Source organism: Diceros bicornis, chromosome 3 (assembly GCF_020826845.1).
Source record: "Diceros bicornis minor isolate mBicDic1 chromosome 3, mDicBic1.mat.cur, whole genome shotgun sequence".
NCBI classification, from domain to species: domain Eukaryota; kingdom Metazoa; phylum Chordata; class Mammalia; order Perissodactyla; family Rhinocerotidae; genus Diceros; species Diceros bicornis.
Window position 1 is genome coordinate 19,499,138 of NC_080742.1, and position 22,967 is coordinate 19,522,104.

Genomic DNA, 22,967 nt, shown 5'->3' on the forward strand with positions numbered 1-22,967 from the left:
CCTTATTTGCAAGAGGTAAAAATACTACTATCATTGCACTGGATGTGTGTGTGCTTAAAGTGGGTAAGAGAAGTTATCAGTAAAGGGACATAGGTTGAGCATATACTCCCAACTGAAATTATATTCCAAAAACAAGATGTAGAATTTATGAAAAATGGAAATTGAGGGATAAAGAATATAGTTCATGGAGGAATGATTTAGGTATTCCTGATATCCATTTTATTTAGTGTATACAACCATATAAATATAACTTATGATTTGCTATGATATGATGTGATGTAATACAATATGCATATACATATAAAGAGCAGCAACTCAAATATAGGATTCCATGTGTTAGTAGCTTTCAAGAGGAGCGAAATAATCTAACCTCTTTTTCTTCCTCTGATCTTACCCACAAACTTGATCCAGGTTTTCTTTTTCCATTCAAGCCACACCATCTTTCTTGCTATTCCTGATGGTTCCAGGAATGCTCCTGTCTCTAGTTCATTAAACTGGCTATTTCTACCCCTTATATCCTCTCATAAAGATATAAGCTTGGCTTACATCCCCATTTCCTTTATATTATCTGCTTAAACAGCCTTAATCAGAGGTGATCTACAAAAGAAGACTTTCTTCTTCAAAGTATATTATACTTACATGCATTATTTTACTAATGATAATAATCACATGAAATATAATTTAATAGTCTACTGTCACCACAATGTAAACACATACACTGCAATAGTACTTGTTAAAGACAAGGATTTTTTTAAATTGAGGTTGCTTTGGTTTATAACCAAAATTAATTAAATTAAATTTCAGGTGTACATCATTATATCTTAAGGTTTTGGTGTTCACCACCAAAAATCTAGTTGCCATCCATCACTATACACATGTGTCCCTTTACATCTTTCACTCTCCCCTCCTCCCTTCCCCTGTAGTAACCACCACTCGGTTCTCTGTATCTACGTATGTTTATTTATCTTCCACATATGAGTGAAGTCTTAAGGTAATTGTCTATCTCTGTCTGACTTATTTCACTTGGCATAATACCCTCAAGTTCCATCTATGTTGTCACAAATGGCAATATTTCATTGTTTTTATGGCTGAGTAGTATTCCATTGTGTGTGTATATTTATATACATATATATATGTATATGTATACCACATATTCTTTATCCATTCACCCGTTGATGAGCACTTATGTTGCTTCCAAGTCTTGGCTACTGTGAATAATGCTGCGAAGAGCATAAGAGTGCATGTATATTTTTGAATGAGTGTTTTTGTGTTCTTTGGATAAATACCCAGAAGTGGAATAGCTGGACAATATGATATTTCTATTTTTAATTCTTTGAGGAATCTCCATACTGTTTTTCATAGTGGTTGCACCAATTTACATTCTCACCAGCAGGGTACAAGTGTTCCCTTTTCTCCACAACATCTCCAACACTTGTTATTTCTTGTCTTTTAAATAACAGCCATTGAGACATTTGTGAGGTGATAGCTCATTGTAGTTTTGATTTGCATTCTCAATGTAAGACCTGAAACCATAAAACTCCTAGAAGAAAACATAGGCAGTACGCTCTTTGACATTGGTCTTAGCAGTAACTTTTTGAATATCATGGTCTCCTCAGGCAAAGGAAACAGAAGCAAAATTAAACAAATAGGATTACATCAAACTAAGAAGCTTCTGCAGGGCAATGAAAACCATCAACAAAATGAAAAGACAGCCTACCAATTGGGAGAAGATGTTTACAAATCATATATTCAATAAGGTGTTAATATCCAAAATATATAAAGAACTCATGCAACTCAGAAAAAAAACAAAAAAACTGATCAAAAAATAGACAGAGGATATGAACAGATATTTTTCCAAAGAAGATATACAGATGGCCAACACACACATGAAAATATATATTTTTTAATTAGCTTCACTGCTGTATTGAAGGTCTTTAACAATATTTGCCACAAAATAATTGTTCAAAAATATTTGATGAATGAACAAAATAAAGTTTCAGAGAATTTGTAGGGGAAATTGCCTTGGGCAAATGTTGAGGACAAAAAACTATAATGGCTATCAGTGACAGCATCAAGGATAAGATGGAACATTTGGGATTCCCTGATATTTTTCAACTTAAAGAGAAATGGGTCTATACATAATATATGAGAATTCATTCAATGTGTGCAAAAGATAAACAACATTTTTGTTAATTTTTCAACATTCCTTAAGCCTAAATTTGCTTTGCTTTTGTCTCTTTTTGAGCAGATTCATTGGCTGCATGGAACCAGAAAACCAAACACATGTTTCAAAATTTATCCTCCTGGGACTCTCAGAAAAGGTATTGCTTCAGCCTCTCCTCTTTGGGCTGTTTTTGTCCACGTACCTGCTCACATTCATTGGGAACCTTCTCATTATCCTGGCCATTATCACTGACTCCCACCTCCACACACCCATGTACTTCTTCCTCTCCCATCTCTCTTTTGCAGACATCTGTTTCACCTCTACCACAATCCCCAAAATGCTGCTTAACATCCAGACACAGAGTAAAGTCATTACCTTTGCTGGATGCATCACCCAAATATATTTCTTTATGCTTTTTGGAGATTTGGATAACCTCTTCCTGACCGTGATGGCCTATGACCAGTTTGTGGCCATCTGTCACCCCCTCCACTACATGGTCATCATGAACTCCCGGCTTTGTGGCCTCCTGCTTATAGCATCCTGGATCATAACTGCTCTGCAGTCATTGTCACAGAGCTTAATGGTTTTGAGACTGTCTTTTCGTACAGAGTTGGAAATCCCTCACTTTTTCTGTGAACTTAATCAGCTGGTGCAACTTGCTTGTTCTGACACCTTTCTCAATGATGTAGTGATGTATTTTGCAACTGGAATTATAGGTGTTATTCCACTCTGTGGTATTCTCCTCTCTTACTCTAAGATTGTAGCCTCTATTGTGAGAATTTCATCAGCTGGGGGCAAGTATAAAGCATTTTCTACCTGTGAGTCTCATATCTCAGTTGTCTCCTTGTTCTATGGTACAGGCCTTGGAGCGTATCTTAGTTCTGCTGCCACACAAAACTCCAGGGCAAGTGCAATAGCTTCAGTGATGTACACTGTGGTCATACCCATGCTGAATCCTTTTATCTACAGTCTTAAAAACAAGGACATAAAGCAAGCCCTTAAAAAACTTTTCAGTTGAGAAACATTCTCCACATGAGGAGATTATTTGTGTGAAGATATAGACCTGTTTATGAATAACAATGCTAAAAACTCTAGAAGATCTAAATCATGATAATTTTTATAAGTTCACCAAGGATAATCTGCAATTTATGTTATTTAAAGAGTTCAGTCTCTTTCTACATTATAAGCAATTGTTTCTTTTACGTTTTCTTTTAAAATTTTGATCTCTCATTATATTGTCTGGGTTCAGTATAGGAAATAAAATCTGCTGCATAAATGTTCTGCAGCAACATATATAATACAAGAAATTTGGTGCTTATAATATTATAGGAAGAACTGGAGGAATAAATGTGTAATAATTCTGCCAGATAAAAACAGCTGCCTCCCATATTATCTGCTCTTGAAATATGTCATTTCATCTATCAGAGGTTAAATACCAATTGCCAGAGGTTGTGTTAATCCACTTTAGAAATAGATTGTGTTTGCAATAGCAGAATGGAGTCACCATCTGATGAAATTTACAATAATCTACATTCAGTCAAATTGGCACTACAATCCTGGTGAAGTGAATCTAAAAAAGTAGTTGACTCTTCCTAGGTAGGTCAGTGAAGGCTTCACAGACGAGCTTACAGTTGTGTGAAGCCTTGAATGAGGTGTGAAGTTCTTCCAGTGGGGAAGAGTTGAGATGGATAAATGAGATCTGGGGAATAAATGTGGGAATTGGATTGTAAGGTGTGCTTAGAAAATTAATATCTTAGAAAATTAATATCTGACCAATAATGAGGGGCAGGGGATGAAAATTGAAATATGAGCCAGGCTTATTAGGCAACAGCCCAATAACAGAGACTTTATATTTTGGCTACAGAATTGACACAATTTTAAAATTAGTGGGTTTATGGCATGGGATGTGCACGATCAGGCTTACCTTGTAGAAAGATGACCTGGGTCAATGTGAGTAACAGACTATTGCTGGCAAAGCCAGAGAAAGATGAAATAGCACAATAGAAATGTAATGGGAGGTGGAGAAATGAATGAAGATTTGCAAAGGATAAAGTATATATATTTTTTAAACCATTGATTAAATGCTGAGATATATTTCAGGCATTTAAATACATTATTTCATTCAATTCTTTCAATAACTTTCTGAGATTATTTTCATCAATCTCCTTTTTCAGGACAAGAAAATGAAATTTTCAGCAGTAAAATTAACTACTATATAAGTGTAGAATTAATACACCTTGTAGCCTGGATGTACATGCAGGTTTCTTTATTCCAAGTAGTTTGCATTTAACTAATATCACAATATCTTAATGGTTCATGTACTATAATATTTATCATATTTATCAAACTTTGTAATTATTTTGGGGGTCTTCCCCTCAAAATACATTGACACTTTTCTATGTGGATGTTTATCTTTTATCATTGATTGTTAAGATTTCTTATTATAATAAAAAACAAATTAAAAGACTTTCTGTCAGAGACATTGGAAAATTTTATCTAGTTTAAACTGCTATTACATTTTTGGGCCCCATAGGGATTATAATTAGGGGCTGGAGGAAATGATTTGCTTCAGCTCTATCCCTTAGAATGTCATGAACTTTCATTTCTTCTCTTTACACTCCTGTATCCCTGTCTGTAGAGCCTCTTCATTCACATCACCAAAAGCGGCCAGACCAAATGGGCCGTTGCTAAGTTTAGTTGTCATTGAGATCCTAGAAGTCACATCTAATGACCTAGGGTCCCTGGATTCCAAGTCTGGATTCTCAGAGAAAAGAGAAAGTGATTAATTCATTGTGTAGAGTCTCCTTTCCCAGCCGAAGCAACTGTCTCAAGATCAAGGTCATAAGATATTAAAATCAACTCAGTTGATCTGCCTGTGCGTGTGCATGTACATTTACACCTGCACTGGAAGAGGGTGGATTTTCAGGGAAGAGGATGTAAATTGAACACATATCCCAAACTCCTTGATTGTAATAAAAGCCCTGTCTAAAAACAAGTGATGAAAGTTATAAAGAGAGATGTTTTTGCATATGGAGATATAAATCATGGGTTCATTGCATGTGCACACAATACAAAACAACGGTATTGGAATTGGGATGATCCATGTCCATAAGTGCTTTCCACAGTGGAATGATACTCTGGCCACCTGCCTACCTCTCTGATCTTCCATCCAACTTCTTCCCTGTTTTGATACCCATTCTAGTCACATCATCCTCTTTAATTTTTCCTGATGATTCCAGGAATGCTCCTCCCACAGTTACTTTGCGCTGGGTCTTTCTCTGACCTAAATATTCTTCTCACAGATGTATGCTTGGCTCATGGCCCCATTGTCTTCAGATATTGTGCTCAAAGTCACCTTTTCAGAGTGACCTTCCCTGACATCTCCTGTTCCATATAAAACTAACTGGATTTGTCTATTTCTTCCTCTAGTTTTGTCAATGTTTGTTTTACGTATTTTGCAGCTCTGTTGCTTGATCCACATACATGTACAAGTGCTATGTCTTCTTGGTGGATTGACCCTTTATCATTATTTCATGTCCAACCCTGTCCCTGGTAATTTTATTTGCTCTGAAATATTCTTTGTCTGATGTTAATATTGTCACTGCTCTTTTTCTTCAATTAATACTTGCATTGCATATCCTTTTCCATCCTTTTATTTCAACCTGCCTATTTAATTATATTTGGAAAAGTTTCCCTGTAGACAGATTATAGTTGGGTCATGTTTCTTTTTCTTTTCAATCCACTGTACCTTTCTTAATAAAAAACAATTTATTGAGGTAAAATTCATAATTTTAAAGAGAATAATTCAGTGACATTTAGTACATTCACAACGCTGCTCAGTCCCCACCTCTATCAATTTCCAAAATGTTTCCTTCAGGACAAAACAAAACCTATTTCCCATTAAGCAGTTTCTTCCCATACCCCACCCCTTCCAACCCCTAATAACCACTAATCTTTATTGTATCTGTATTTTTTAATTAGTATATTTAGACATTAAATTTACATTTAATATAATTACGGATATGTTAATTCTTAAGGCTGCTGATTTCTTTGTTGCTTTCTGTTTGTTCTGATGATTTTCATTTCTGTTTCCTTTTCCTGCCTTCCTCTTGGATACTTAGATATTTTTTTAGATTCCATTTTGATTATAGTGTTTTGAGTATATCTCTTTTTATAGCTTTTTGTTATTGTTCTATGTATTACAGTATATATGCACAACAGCATGGTCTACTAGTGTAAATATTTTACCAGTTAGAGTGAGGTACAGAAGCCTTGCCTTCCTTTACCCACATCTTCTAAAACATAGTCATCTTATATATGTTCTACACATACACTGAGAACCACAAAAGACAGAGTTATAATTTTTGCTTTGATCATCAAACAGAACTTAGAAACTCAAGAAAAGAAGGAAAATCTATTGTATTTACCCATTTCCCTCTCCCTGGCACACACCTCTCCACATAACTTTGCATCTCCCTCCCTCTCTTACTTGAGGTCTCTATTTGTATGTCACCTTGTTTGCAGTTCTTGCTTAAATACCAATGAAAAATAGAACAATCTGTTAGCTCTCCTTTATATCTGCTTTCCTTTTTAAAAAAAATTAAGCCTTCTTTCTTTTTTTTAAATTATTTTATTGAGGTCATATTGTTTATAACATTGTGTAATTTCAGGTGTACTTCATTGTATATTGGTTTCTTTATAGACTGCATCATGCTCACCCCCAATAGCCTAGTTTTTATCTGTCACCATACAGATGTGCCCCTTTACATCTTTCACTCTCCCCCTTCCTCTCTGGTAACCACTAACCTGTTCTGCTTATCCATGTGTGTGTTTATCTTCCACATATGATTGAAGTAATATGGTGTTTGTCTTTCTCTGGATTATTTCACTCAATATAAAACTGTCAAGGTCCATCCATGTCATTGCAAATGGCATGATTTTGTCATTTTTATGGTCTGAGTAGTATTCCATTGTATACATATACCACATCTTCTTTATCCATTCATCAGTTAATGGCCACTTGGGTGGCTTCCACATCTTGTAATACCTGAATCCATAAAATTCTTAGAAGAAAACATAAGCATTACACTCTTTGACCTCAGTCTTAGTGGTATCTTTTTGAATACCATGTCTATCCAGGCAATGGAAACCAAAGAAAAAACAAACAGGTGAGACTACATCAGACTAAAAATCTTCAAGGCAAAGGAAAACACGAATGAAATGAAAAGACAACCCGCAAACTGGGAGAAAATATTTGCAGATTATATACCTGACAAGGGGTTAATTTCCAAAATATATAAATAACTCATACAACTCAATAACAAAAAAGCAAACAACTCGATCAAAAAATAGGGAAAGGATATGAACAAACCTTTTTCCAAAGAAGATATACAGATGGCCAACAGGCACATGAAAAGATGTTCAACATCTCTAATTATTAGAGAAATGCAAATCAAAACTACAATGAGATATCACTTTACACCTGTCAGAATGGCTACAATTACCAAAACAAAAAATAACAAGTGTTGGAGAGGATGTGGAGAAAAGGGAACTCACATACACTGTTGGTGGGAATGCAAACTGGTGCAGCCTCTATGGAAAACAGTATGGAGATTTCTCAAAAAATTAAAAATAAAAATACCAAGGAACGAGGCAGGGCTGCCCACTCTCACCACTCCTATTCAATATAGTACTGGAGGTTCTGGCCAGAGCAATTAAGCAAGAAAAAAGAATAAAAGGAATCCAAACAGGTAACGAAGAAGTGAAACTCTCACTATTTGCAGATGACATGATTTTATATATAGAAAACCCTAAAGAATCTGTTGGAAAACTATTAGAAATAATCAACAACTACAGCAAAGTTGCAGAGTACAAAATCAATCTACAAAAATCAATTTCATTTCTTGTATGCTAATAACAAACTAACAGAAAGAGAGCTCGAGAAGATAATACCATTTACAATTGCATCAAAAAGAATAAAATATCTAGGAATAAATCTTACCAAGGGGGTGAAAGACGATACAATGAAAACTACAAGACATTATTGAAAGAAATCGATGGTGACATAAAGAAATGGAAAGACATCCCATGCACATGGATTGGAAGAATAAACATAGTTAAAATGTCTATATTACCTAAAGCAATCTACAGATTCAATGCAATCCCAATCAGAATCCCAATGACATTCTTCATGGAAATGGAAAAAAGAATACTAAAATTCATATGGGACAACAAAAGACCCGGAATAACTAAAGCAATCTTAAGAAAAAAGAACAAAGCAGGAGGCATCACAATCCCTGACTTCAAAACATACTACAAAGCAATAGTAATCAAAACAGCATGGTACTGGTACAAAAACAGACACACAGATCAATGGAACAGAATTGAAAGCCCAGAAATAAAACCACACATATACGGACAGCTAATTTTCGACAAAGGAGCTAAGAACATACAATGGAGAAAGGAAAGTCTCTTCAATAAATAGCATTGGGTAGTCTGGACAGCCACACACAAAAGAACTGCTATCGCCATTCACAAAAATTAACTCAAAATGGATCAAAGGCCTGAAGATGAGACCTGAAACTATAAAACTCATAGAAGAAAATATAGGCAACACACTATTTGACATTGGTCATAAAGGAATCTTTTCGGATGACATGCCTACCCAGACTAGGGAAACTAAAGAAAAAATAAACAAGTGGGACTTTATCAGATTAAAGAGCTTCTACAAGACAAATGAAACCAGAATCAAGGTGAACAGACAACCCACCAGCTGGGAGAGAATATTTGCAAAACATATATCTGACAAGGGGTCGATCTCCATAATATATAAAGAACTCACACAACTGAACAACCAAAAAAAACAACCCGATCAAAAAGTGGGCAGAGGAAATGAACAGACATATCTCCAAAGAAAATATACAGGTGGCCAATAGGCACATGAAAAGATGTTCAACATCACTAATCATCAGGGAAATGCAAATCAAAACAACACTAAGATATCACCTCACGCCCGTTAGAATGGCTATAATCACCAAGACAAGAAACAACAAATGTTGGAAAGGATGTGGAGAAACAGGAACCCTCATACACAGCTGGTGGGAGTGCAAACTGGTGCAGCCTCTATGGAAAACAGTATGGAGATTCCTCAAAGAATTAAAAATAGAGATGCCCTATGATCCAGCCATCCCACTACTGGGAATCTATCCAACGAACCTGAAATCAACAATCCAAAGTGGCTTATGCACCCCTATGTTCACTGCAGCATTATTCACCATAGCCAAGAAGTGGAAGCAACCTAAGTGTCCCTCGACTGATGATTGGATCAAGAAAATGTGGTATATATATATATAATGGAATACTACCCAGCCATAAAAAAAGACAAAATCATCCCATTCGCAACAACATGGGTGGGCCTGGAGGTTATTATATTAAGTGAAGTAAACCAGAAAGAGAAAGACAAACACCGTATGATCTCACTCATATGTGGAATATAAACCAACACACGGACAGAGAAAACTGTATTGTGGTTACCAGGGGCAATGGGGGTGGGGGGTGGGCACAAGGGGTGAAGGGAGACATATATATGGTGATGGACAAACAAAAATGTACAACCCAAAATTTCACAATGTTAAAAACTATTAAATCAATAAAAAAAAAAGAATGAAACATAGTCAATCTTTTTGCTCTCACTAAAATAATTAATTGTTGGTAAACATATCAAATAAATTATCTTTAAAATATTGTTTAAAAAAATTTAAAAAATTTAAAAAAATAAAATAAAAATACCATGTGTTCCAGCTATTCCACTACTGGGTATTTATCCAAAGAAAATTAACTCAATAATTCAAGGGTTTTATTCACCTCTATGTTCATTGCAGCATTATGCACAATAGCCCAGGCATGGAAGCAACCCAACTGCTTTCCTTTTCTTTATACCACCTGTCACCATCTGAAATGTTATGTAATTTTATGGTCTACTTATATAATTTTTCTCCATCATTGAATTGTAGGAACTTTCATTCTTCAACATACTGTACTCATTGCCTAGACAGTGTCTAAAACACGGTCAACACTTATATACATTAAGTTATATTCCTAAAATATATGAAGAATTTCTAGTTAAAACTGTAGGTACCTGATCCTTTAGGGAAAAAGCCGATTGGGACAAAAATTCCATTTCAGAGGTTGCATGGGAAATCCCCAAAAGGGGACCATATTCATATACAAAATATTAAAGTTAATTTCTTAACTGAAAAATATACATTTTGGCATTACAAATATGTTAGTAACACAAGTTCATGTGAAAATTAGTCATGTTATTTTTCTCTTTCCTGGAAGTCACATTGAGCACATGAAACCAGGCAATGATACACAAATTTTAGAATTTCTTCTTCTGGGATTTTCAGAGGAACCAGAATTGAAACCCCTCATATTTGGGCTTTTCCTCTCCATGTACCTGATCACTGTATTTGGAACCCTGTTCATCATCCCGGACGCCATCTGAGACTCCCACCTCCACACACTCATGTACTTCTTCCTCCCAAATCTGTCCTTTGTAGACATGTTTCACCTCCACCACCATCCCAAAGATGCTGGTGAATACACAGAGAACTGAGTTATAACATATGCAGGCTGCATAAGGCAGATTAATTTTTTCACTCTCTGAAGCGTTGGACATCTTTCTCTGGACATCGATGGCCTATGACCGATTTGTGGCTATCTGGCCCCCACCGCGCTACTGAGACATCATGACCCCCAGCTCTGTGGACTCTCATTCTGGTATCCTGGATCGCGTGTATCCTGAATTCCTTGTTACAAAGCTTAATGGTTTTGCAGCTTTCCTTCTGTACTTACTCAGAAATCCTCCACTTTTTCTGTGACCTCAATCAGATGGTCCAACTTGATGTTTTGAGACTTTTCTTAATAAAATTGTGATGTATTTTGCAACTGACCTGCTGGGTGGTGATCCTTTTGCTGGTATTCTTTACTCATACTCTAAGATAGTATCCTGAAGATGTGGAATCTCATCAGCTCAGAGGAAATATAAAGCATTTTCTACCTGTGTGTCTCACCTCTCAGTTGTCTCCTTATTTTATTGTACTGGCCTAGGAGTGTACCTTAGCTCTGCTGCTACCTAAAACTCACTCTCAAGTGCAATAGCGTCAGTGATGGACACTGTGTTTACACCCATGCTGAACCCTTTTGTCTATGGTCTGAGGAATAAAGACATAAAAAGGACTCTGAAAGCATTCTTTGTGAAGGAAAAAAAGTACAATCGTCCTAGGACTGAAGAAATGCCCGTGATTGTAGACATCAAAGCCTTATAATGAAAAATTCTGATAACTTGATCAGACTGTGGAAATAGAACTTGCTCTTTCTATTTATTTCTTGCAATTTCCATTTCTTTGACCTCAACTTCTCTATTCAATTTATGTAGCTCGCTTTATTAAGCTTTCTGCTCTCTCTGATATCCAAAACATTTTCTCTTTGTTTTTTTCTTACTTTCCCAAATTTATTTCCAAACATGAATCAGAAATATTTAAAATTTCCCGTTATTTAATGATACAACATGGGTTCTTTTTAGAATAATTTTTACCAAATGATGTATATCGTAACAAATTTCTTTTTCATTTCCTTTACTAACAGAATCATTGTGAGTTGTGCTATTCCTATGGGAAAACTACACTTAATGACCAAGGCAATTTATATAATTTTATAACAGATGAAATTCTGTGATCACTGTTATTCGCTTTTATGTCCAACATTCCTTTGTATACCTGTATCTTAACTGCTCTTCCTGACAATGTAGATCTTGATACAGTGGTATGTTTTACAGCTAGTCACTGTGTTTTATTTTTCTCATTAGCATCCTGTTCTTTTTTACCTTGGTGTCCATAATACCTACCATAGTCACTGGTAAAATGATTATCAAATACATGTCTCATCAAATACAGATAAATCTTCATTGAAAAACAAATTTTAATAAATAGATTGATAAATAGATTCTAATATGACCTTAGAATCACAGATGACCTTTAATATCATGCAACAAAGTTTTAGATCATACATTGCATTACCACGCAAAATATTTTCATTGTACATATCTACTCATTGGAGTATGGAAGGTTGGTGTTCATATGAAAGGGAGTTTATACGTATGGGTGAAGGATTGATGTTTTCACACTTTAATTAAATTATCTTCATGTTCCTCCTTGAAGACTTCCAGAGCTACTTATAATATGACTCATTTTATTGCTTTCATGGAAATATATCCCCCTTCTAAATTTTGTCATAACCATGAAAGAAATGGTGATTGATCACTGTTGTTATTACCCTTTATATATCTTCATTATGCTTGGGATTGTATTCATCTTTTATGATCAAAGAATGACTCCAGAGAGAGCTTGAATTCCTGTCCAGTCATGTGAATCAGGTCACCAGTTTTCCTACACAAACATGCATGTATTTTCAAGCTCTCCTGGCTACCCGGAAATGAGCTCCAATGAGAGTTTTTTTAAATACCATTGTTTGAAATAACTGAATAACCATCAATACTATCTTCAAATGTAAGAACTAGTGCCAAGAATAATTTGCAGCAAATTATTATAATTGTTCTCACTTCTGATCACTTTGATTAGTGTATCACTTAGCTATTGCTGCACAAAAAGCCATCTTAAAAGGAAATGATTTAATATAATCCCTTTATTACTAAAAGAGGTTGTATAGTAGGAAGTTTTTCTGAGCTCTGCTGATCTCCTCATGAGTCTATAGTCAGCTGTGAGTCTTTACATTGTTTTTCTAAGGCTCATCCATGATGTTGTGTGTGACCATGGTGCTCTTCTCACTTAAACCAATATTTGATCAGTTAACCTTATTTCTATATGTATTTTTATCTTATGTTTTACAGAAAAAAGAGTACCAAGTGTAAATTGCTTTAATTTACTTCTACTGTTCCTATATCCATAGATGTCACTTTTCTTTCTCCCCAGGTAGAAGAGATATCTCCTACCAGATATCATTGTGAATTAGCTACCTGTTGTCTAGATCCTACTCTGATTCATGCACCCCTAGATAATTTTCCATCTAAGTAATTTATTGGAGTATAATTTCATGCCATAAAATGCATACATTTGAAATGTACAGTTTGATGAATAAGAGGAGACATACAAAAATTATAGTACATACTGTATGTTTCACTTGTGTATAATTTAAGAAAGTACACAATAAACTTTACGGCATTTTAATGTAGTTGGTAAAAATTAAATCTTCCTGAGTCTCAATTTCTTTATTCTAAAGGTAACATGGGATAGTAAACATAACTTCAGAGGAATGTTGTAAGAAATGAATGAAATGTGTGGACATACTTGGTTGAGTCCAAAGAAAATGTTCAAAGGTAAAGTTGCACGTATGCATATACTTGTGTTCATTTGTATATATTTTTATTTCAAAAAGGACACACATATATATGTACATAGACAGATGTGTTTATGATTCCATCTGTTGTGTAGAAACGAAACTTGAGATAAAATTGGACAGGAGAGAAATGCAAAGAATGAGGGTTTGAATTAACATGAAATTAAAAGGATGTACTACTTAGATGCAAAGATTTAAAGTAAATGATAAAGGGGGCAGTTCAAGATGGTTACACAGGAAGATCCTGAACTTACCTCCTCCCACAGACGTACCAAATCTACAGCTCCATATGGAAAAATTCTCTCTTGAAAAGACCTAAAAACTAGCTGAATAGCTTTCTTCAAATCAAATGGGAAAAGCACCACATCAAGGTGGGTAGGAGAGGCTGAGATGTAGTATCACCAAAAACTCCACCCCCAGGGCAGCAACCCACAATCAGGAGGAGTCTCACAAATCTAGAAATTCTCCCTGAGGAACAAATAGTTTGCACCCTACATCAGAAAGTCCAACTATTAAGATCTGAACCTGAGAGACAAGCTTCCAAAACATCTGGCCTTGAAAATTATCAGGGCTTATGTCTATGAGACCCAAAATGCTGTAGAAGATGGAGAAAGTGCTCTTAAATGGCTCACACACAGACTCACTTGTCCCAGGGCCCAGCACAGAAGCAGCAGTTTGAAAAGTGTCCAGACTATATGTGAAGGAGATTCATTTTCTAATCTTAATGCACCCACTGGAGGGACAGAGGCCTTTGGAAAACTATAAGAGCTTGTTGAAAGAAATTGAACAGGACACAAATAAATGAAAAGATATTCCATGCTTATGGATTGGGAGAATTAACATTAAAATGCCCATACTATTCAAAGCAATTTACAGATTTAATGCAATCTCTATCAAAAGTCCAATGACACTTTCCACAGAAATAGAGCAAACAATCCTAAAATTTGTGTGTAACCCAAAAGACCCCAAATAGCCAAAGCAATCTTGAGAAAGAAGAATAAAGCTGGAAGCGTCGTGCTTCCTGATTTCAAACTGTATTACAATGATATAGTAATCAAAAGAGCATGGTACTGGTGTAAAAACAGACACATAGATCAATAGAACAGAATAGAGAGCCCAAAGATAAACTCACAAATATATGGTCAATTAATTTATGACAATGGAGGCAAGAACATAAAATGGGGAAGGGATATTCTCTTCAATTAACGTTCTTGGGAAAATGGACAGCCATACGCAAAAGAATGAAACTAGAGTACTCTTACACCATCCACAAAAACTAACTCAAAATAGCATAAAGACTTGAATATAAGACCTGAATCTATAAAACTTCTAGAAGAAAACATAGGCATTAAGCCCTTTGACATTGAATTTGGCAATGATTTTTTGGATCTGACTCTAAAATCAAAGGCAACAAAAGCAAAAATCAACAAATGGGACTGTATCAAACTTAAAAGCTTCTGTACAACAAAGGAAACCATTAACAAAATGAAAAGGCAACCTCCTGAATGGGAAAAAATATTTTCAAACTATATATCCAGTAAAGAGTTAATATCTAAACTATGTAAAGAAGACAATATACAACTCAATAGCAAAAAACAAACAAACAATGCAATTAAAAAATGGGCAGAGGATCTGAATAGACATTTTACAAAAGAAGATATACAGGTGGCCAAGAGGTACATGAAAAGAAGCTCACTATCACTGAGCCTCCGGGAAATCCAAATTGATTCATGAGATATCACCTCACACCAGTTAGAATGGCTATTATCAACAAGTCAAGATATAACAAGTGTTACCAAGGATGTGGAGAAAAGAACCCTTGTGCACTGTTGGAAATGTAAATTGGTGTAGCCACTATGGAAAACAGTATGGAGATTTCCCAAATAAGTAAAAATAGAACTACCATATGAGCTAGGAATTCCACCTCTGGGTGTTTATCCAAAGAAAACAGAAACAATAAATCAAAAAGATATATGCACCTTCATATTCATTGCAGGATTATTTACAATAGCCAAGACATATGAACAACTTAAGTGTTCATTGATAAATAAGTGGATAAAGAATAAGTGGAATATGACTTGGAATACTACTCAGCCATAAAATGGAATGGAATAATATTCAGCCATAAAAAAATTAATAAATCCTTTCCATTTGCAGCAACATGAATGGACCTTGAGAGTATTGTGCTAAGTGAAAGAAGTCAGACAAAGATGAATATCATTTGATTTCACTTATATGTGGAAGCTAAAAATCAAAACAAATGAACAAACAAAACAAAAGTGATAATTACAGAGAACAGAATGGTGATTGCTGGAGGGAAGGGGGTTGGGATGTGGGCCAAATTGGTGAAGGGGGTCAAGATGGACAAACTGCCAAGTATAAAATAAATAAATCCTAGTGATGTAATACACAGCATGGTTATTATTGTCAATAATATTGTGTTGCATATTTGAAAGTTGCTAAGACAGTAAATCTTAAAAGTTCTCAGCATAAGAAAAAACAGTCTAACTTGTATGGTGACGGATGGTAACTAAAGTTATCTTAGCGATCATTTTGCAGTGTATTCACTGCAAAATGTTCTACATGTGAAACTAATATGTTATGTGTCAGCTATATCTCAATAAAAAAAGAAAACTACATGCCAATATCCCTGATTAATACAGATGCAAGGATTATCAACAAATATTAGCAAACTAAATTTAACAGCAAAATGAAAGGTTCATACATCATGATCAAGTGGGATTTATTTTTAGAATGAAGGAAGTTTCCCTTTAAGCCAAAAAATAAATGTAATACATCATACTGGTAGAATTAAAGGTAAAAGAGTATGATAATCTTAATAGATAAAGAAAAGGTGTTACAAATTCAACATTATTAAACAATGCAAACTCTCAACAAACTTGGTATAGAGGGATCATACCTCAAAATAATAAAGACCATATATGACAAGTCATGACTAACGTCACACACAACAGTGAAAGATTTAAAACTGTCTCTGTAAGATCAGGAACAAAATAAAGACACCCATTTTTAAAGCTCCTATTCAACATAGTACTAGAAGTCCTAGTAAATCAATATTGAAAAATCAATAAAAAGCATCCAAAACGGAGGAAAAAAGTAAAATTGTCTTTGAAGATGGCATCGTCTTATACAGAGGTCCCTAAAGATCTCACCAAAAAAGTTTTAGAAATAATAAACAAAATCAGTTAAGTTTCAGGATACAAAATCAACATACAAAAATTTGTTGAATTTCTATACACCAACAATGATCCATCTGAAAAAATATATAAATAATCCCATTTTAAATAGCTTCAAAAACAATAAAATACTTAAGCACAAAGTTAGCCAAGGAAGTAAAAGTTCTATACACATAAAATTTGAAGACATCAATGAAGGTAATTGAACAAGATACACATAAATGGAAAGATGGTCCTTGTTCATGGGTCACGGGATTTAATATTGTTAAAATGTGCATACTATCTAAAGCCATCTGTAGAAATCCCAATGGCTTTTACAGAAATATATGAAACAATCCCAAAATTTTTAAGAGATCACAAAAAAAATAAATAAATAAACAAAGCAATCCTGAAAAAGAAGAACAAAGCTAGAGGCATCACACTTTCTGATTTCAACTTTTATCACAAAAGTATAGTAATTAAAATAGTATGTTATTTGCATAAAAGAACCACTTCGACCAATGGACCTGAATTGAGAGCCCAGAAACAAACTCAGGTATATACGCACAACTAATACTGAACAACAGAGCCCAAAATATTCAATTGGGAAAAGATAGTCTCTTCAATAAATGCTGCCAGAAAAACTGGAGAATCACATGCAAAAGAATGAAATTGGACACCTACCTTACACAACTCACAAAATTTAACTTGAAATGGATTAAAGACTTAAATATAAGGGGGCCAGCCCCATGGCTTAGCGGTTGGGTGCACTTGCTCCGCTGCTGGCGGCCTAGGTTCCATCCCAGACACCACACTGACACGCCGCTTCTCCGGCCATGCTGGGGCCGCGTCCCGCATGCAGCAGCTAGAGGGATGTGCCGCTGTGGCATGCAACTATCTGCTGGGGCTTTGGGGGAAAAATAAATAAAATTATTAAAAAAAAAAAGACTTAAACATAAGACCTGAAACCAGAAAACTCCTAGAAAAAAATATATGAAAAAAGTATCCTTGACATTATTCCTGGCAATGATTCCTTTGATATAACACCAAAGCACAAGCAACAGAAGCAAAAATAACCAGTATAACAACATCAAACTAAAAAGCTTCTGCACAGCAAAAGAAACAATCAACAAAATGAAGGGGTAATTTATAGAATGGGAGAAAATATTTTCAAATCCTGTACCTGTTAAAGGGTTAATATTCAAAATATATAAGGGACTCATACAACTCAATAGCAAAACACAATAATCCAATTAGAAAATGGGCAGAGGTACTGAATACACTTTTTTTTCCCAAAGAAGACATACAAATAACGAACAAGTATATGAAAATATACTCAACATCACTAATCGTCAGGGAAATATAAATCAAAACCACAATGAGGTATCACTTCACATCTGTTAAAATGGCTATTATCAAAAAGACAAGAGATAACTAATCTTGGCAAAGATGTGGAGAAAAGTGAACCCTTGTGCACTGTTGATGAGAATGTAAATTGATACAGCCTCTATGTGAAACACTATGGAGTTCCTCAAAAAAGTTAAAAATTAAAAATACAACTACCATGTGATCCAACATTCTCACTTCTGGGTATATGTCCAAAGAAATTGAAATCACAATCTCAAAGAGATGTCTGGAGCCCCATATTTATTGCAATATTATTCACAATATCTAAAACATTGGAAAAACCTAAGTGTTCATCGTTAGATGAATGACGAAAGAAATGTGATATATATACACACACATAATGGAATATTATGCAGCCACAAACTGAAAAACAAAAGTCCTGCCATTTGCAACAACAAGTATTAACATTGTGGGCATTATGCTAAGTGAAATAAGTCAGACAATGGAAGACAAATACTGTATGATCTCACTCATATGTGGATTCTAAGAAATCCGAACATGTAGAAATAAATAATATAATGATTGCAGCCCTTAGCAGAGAGGTGGGGGGAGGAGGGGATGTTGGTCATATAATACAAATTTCCAGTTATAAGATGAATATGTTTTGAGGATGTAATGGAAGGTATGGTGAATATGGTGAACAATACTGTGTTATACACTTCCTAAGAAGGTACATCCTAAATGTTCTCCATGGAAAAAAAATGGTAATTCTGTAAGGTCGAGGAGGTATTAACTAACCTTATTGCAATCATTTTGCAATACATACATATCATACACATCAAATCATAATGCTGTACACTATATGAGATAATAAACATAACTTCAGATGAGTTTTTGAAGGAATAAATGAAATGTGTGGAAGTACTTTGTTGAGTCCAAAGAAATGTTCAAGGGTAAGACATGTCTATATATATAGATGTGTCTATATACATTCTTTTTCAAAGAACCACAGTCACACACACGTATATACACACTCAGATGCATTTATAATCCCATCTTTTATACTTGCTGGAAACATGACATTAGGAGGTTGATGTCAAGATGATGGCATAGGCAAACTCTGAACTCACCGCATCCCACAGACACAACAAATTTACAACTACTCTTGGAACAATTATCCCCAAGAGAGAACCGAAAACTGGATTAAAAAGTGAAAGAGGCTGAAATTCCACTCTGGAGAGAAAAAAAAAAGCCACCTTCACAAGCCACAGCACTTCATGGTCAGCCAAGAGTAATCTTAAGGTATACAGCCTTCCATGGAGGAGTGAGGGATCTGAGTGGGGAAGCATTACTGCTATAAGCAGCTTTTAGACTCAGCATGACCGAGATGAGTGTCATAATATCTGGCTTTTACAGCTACTAACAACAAAGGGGAATATCCCCAGAAAAGATGTTAGATATAAGGGAAAAAGAGCTAGCTCTTAAAAGGCCTATGCACAAATTCACCATTTTGAAAAGCAAACTAAGATCACCAGAAAGAAAGATGCACAGTCCTTTGGTGAAAAGAGACTCACCTAATAGGCTCTGGGTTCATCTTGGTGAGATGTGAGACCTCTCCAGGGACTGAGACATTAGCAGCAGCCATTATTGTGACCAAGTACAGGTATGCTGACACAGACATTGGTAGAGGCCTTTGAAATTCTTCCCCTGGCCTGTTAGCCCAGGGTCTGCTCTGCTCACTAGAGCACTGATTTAATCCAGCATGGCCAGGGCAGGCAGCCCACCCCAGGGACTAGCCCCACACAACAGCAAGCCATCAGGCAACTTGTGGGCCTGTATAAGCTGGGTGCCTGGATCCTCAGCAGCCAGGAAAGTGGGTCCACCTCTGTGGGGCAGGGCATGAACGAGGAGCAGATGGAGTGTGTGGGGCACAGGTGGAGTGTGTGGGTCCTCTGCAGTGGGGTAACAGGTTGTGCTTCAGGTGGTTGGGGTGTGTTCACAGTGCAGGACTGTGTTGATGGTGTATGTGGCCCTGTGGGCAGTGGGACTTGTCAGTTTCGGAAGACTTGTACTTCTCAAACAGTCACATAGGGGATCAGCCCCACCTTCCAAAGCCTGAAACAATTGGGTTCTCCTGTGCCTGGGGCCAACCCCACTCACCCGTAATCCTCAGAGAGTTGACAGGAGCCTTGAAGGCTGGAGGTCCACAGCAATTGTAAGCCTCTGAAACTAGCAACCAGCCATGCCAGGGGCCCACTCACTTAACAAAAAAACTGCAACAGGAATGTGCTATTAGACCTTGCAGCCAACTGTGCTGGGTCTCCCCGCACCCAATAAAGTGACTGAAGGGTCCATAGCAGCCATATACAGCTGAGCATTACAACCAGACAGCCAGGGGGATAGCCTAGCCTCCCTGGGCACCTGCAGCAAGAGAAACCCTGTCACAACAGAAGGACACATATAACCCATACAGGTGTCATTCTTGGAACATTTTGAACTGGTGACAAGAGGGAAGCACACTGCTGGGCCTCATAAGGCATTTCTTACCTAAATCCACTTCTCCAAGATCAGGAGATATAGCTGATGTAGCTAATATATAGATATAAGCCCAGAGAAAGAATAAAATGAGGAGACAAATGAATATATTCCAAGTAAGGGAACAGGACAAAACCCAAGAAAAAAAAATGAAACAGAAATAAACAATCTACCAGAGAAAGAGTAGAAACTAAGAGTCATAAGGATGCTCACTGATCTTAGGAGAAGAATGGATGAACTCAGTGAGAACTTCAACAAAGAATTGGAAATGTAAAAAAAGAGTCAATCATAAATGAAGAACACAATACAGGAAATGAAAAATTCACTAGAGGGAATCAAAAGCAGAGTAGGTGATATAGAAGAACAGATCAATGAGCTGGACTAAAGACTAAATGGGAGAGAGAAGAGACCACAAATAGAAATAAGAAAATTATCAAAAAAAAAAAGCAATAAAATCACTAGTTAGAGCAAAAATACAGTAAAGGTATAAGATCAACCACCTATGAAGTTAATATGAAGGTCAAAAGACAAAAGTACTAAAATTACCTATTTCCATGATAAGAGAGTAACAGATACACTCACAAAAAAAAAAAGGTTAGATATGATATCAAAAACATAAAATGTGGGAGTAAAGGGGTAAAAGAGTAGAGCTTTTAGAAAGAGATCAAACTAAGGAGACCATCAACTTAATGTAGATTGCTATATACGTAGGTTATTATATATGAATCTCATGGCAATCACAAACCAGAAACATAAAATAAATGCACAAAAAATTAAGAGAAAAGATTCCAACCATAATACTAAAGAAAGCCATAAAACCACAAAGAAAGAGAGCAAGAGAATAAGAAAGGAACAAAAAAGAAATACTAAAACAGTTAGAAAGAAAGTAACAAAATGGCAATAAGTACATACTTATCATTAGCTACTTTAAACATCAATGGACAAAATGCTCCAATCAAAAGACATAGGGTGGCTGATTGGAAAAAGAAAAACAAGACCCATATATCTGCATACAAGAGACACACTTCAGACCTAAAGACACTCACAAACTGAAAGTGAAGGGATGGAAAAAGATATTCCATGCAAATGGCAATAAAAAGACATCTGGGGTAGCAATACTTATATCAGACAAAATAGACTTTAAAACAAAAACTGTAACAAGAGACAAAGAAGCGCACACATAATGATAAAGGGAACAATCCAACAAGGGATATAACACTTGTAAATAACTATGCACCCAACATAGAAGCACCTAAATATATACAGCATTTATTGACAGACATAAAAGGAGAAAGAGGGCCGGCCCCATGGCTTGGCAGTTGGGTGCGTGCGCTCTGCTGCTGGTGGCCTGGGTTCGGATCCCGGGCGCGCACCTACGCACCGCTTCTCCGGCCATGCTGAGGCTGAGTCCCACATACAGCAGCTGGAAGGATGTGCAACTATGACATACAACTATCTACTGGGGCTTTGGGGGAAGAAATAAATGAATAAATAAAATTATATTAAAAAAAAGGAGAAAGAGACGGTAACATAATAATAGTAGGGGACTCTAACACTCCATTTACACCAATGGATAGATCATCCAAACAGAAAGACAATAAGAAACATTGGCCTTAAATGACACATTAGACCAGATGGACTTGGTAGATATATACAGAACATTCCATCCAAAAATTGCAGAATACACATTCTTTTCAAATTCACATGGAACATTCTCCAGGACTGATCACATATTGGGACACAAAACAAGTCCCAATAAATTTAAGAAGATTGAAGTAATACCAGGCATCTTTTCTGACCACAACAGTATGAAACTAGAAATCAACTACAGAAAGAAAATCATGAAAGCCACAAATATGTGGAGATTAAACAAAATGCTACATAGCAACGATTGGGTCAATGAAGAAATCAAAAAATACCTAGAGATAAATGAAAATGAAAATATGACATGCCAAAATTTATGGGATACAACAAAAGTGGTTCTAAGAGGGAAGTTTATATCAATACAGGCCTACATCAATAAACAAGAAAAATCTCTAATAAACAATATGACAGTGCACCCAAAGGAACTGGAAAAAGAAGAATAAACAAAGCCCCAAATGAGTAGAAGGAAGGAAATAATAAAAATCAAAGCAGAAATAAATGAAATAGAGACTAAAAAAAAAAAAGTAGAAAAAATCAATGAAACCAAGAGCTGTTTCTTTGAAAAGATAAACAGAATTTACAATCCTTTAGCTAGACTCACCAAGTAAAAAAGAAAGAAGGCTCAAATACACAAAATCAGAAATGAAAGACGAGAAATTACAACACACACCTCAGAAATGCAAAGG

At 35.7% G+C, this 22,967-nt stretch overlaps 1 protein-coding gene and 1 pseudogene across 1 annotated transcript; both read left to right on the top strand.

Moving 5' to 3' along the window:
* The first annotated feature begins 2,261 nt into the window (after window positions 1-2,261).
* LOC131421725 (olfactory receptor 7A17-like) lies at window positions 2,262-3,182 on the top strand. The gene has a single exon (XM_058568517.1). It carries the CDS (start codon window positions 2,262-2,264, stop codon window positions 3,180-3,182), a length of 921 nt encoding a protein of 306 aa, XP_058424500.1.
* A 7,509-nt stretch (window positions 3,183-10,691) lies between these two features.
* On the top strand, window positions 10,692-11,493 carry LOC131422846 (olfactory receptor 7A10-like; annotated as a pseudogene).
* The last annotated feature ends 11,474 nt before the right edge of the window (window positions 11,494-22,967 follow it).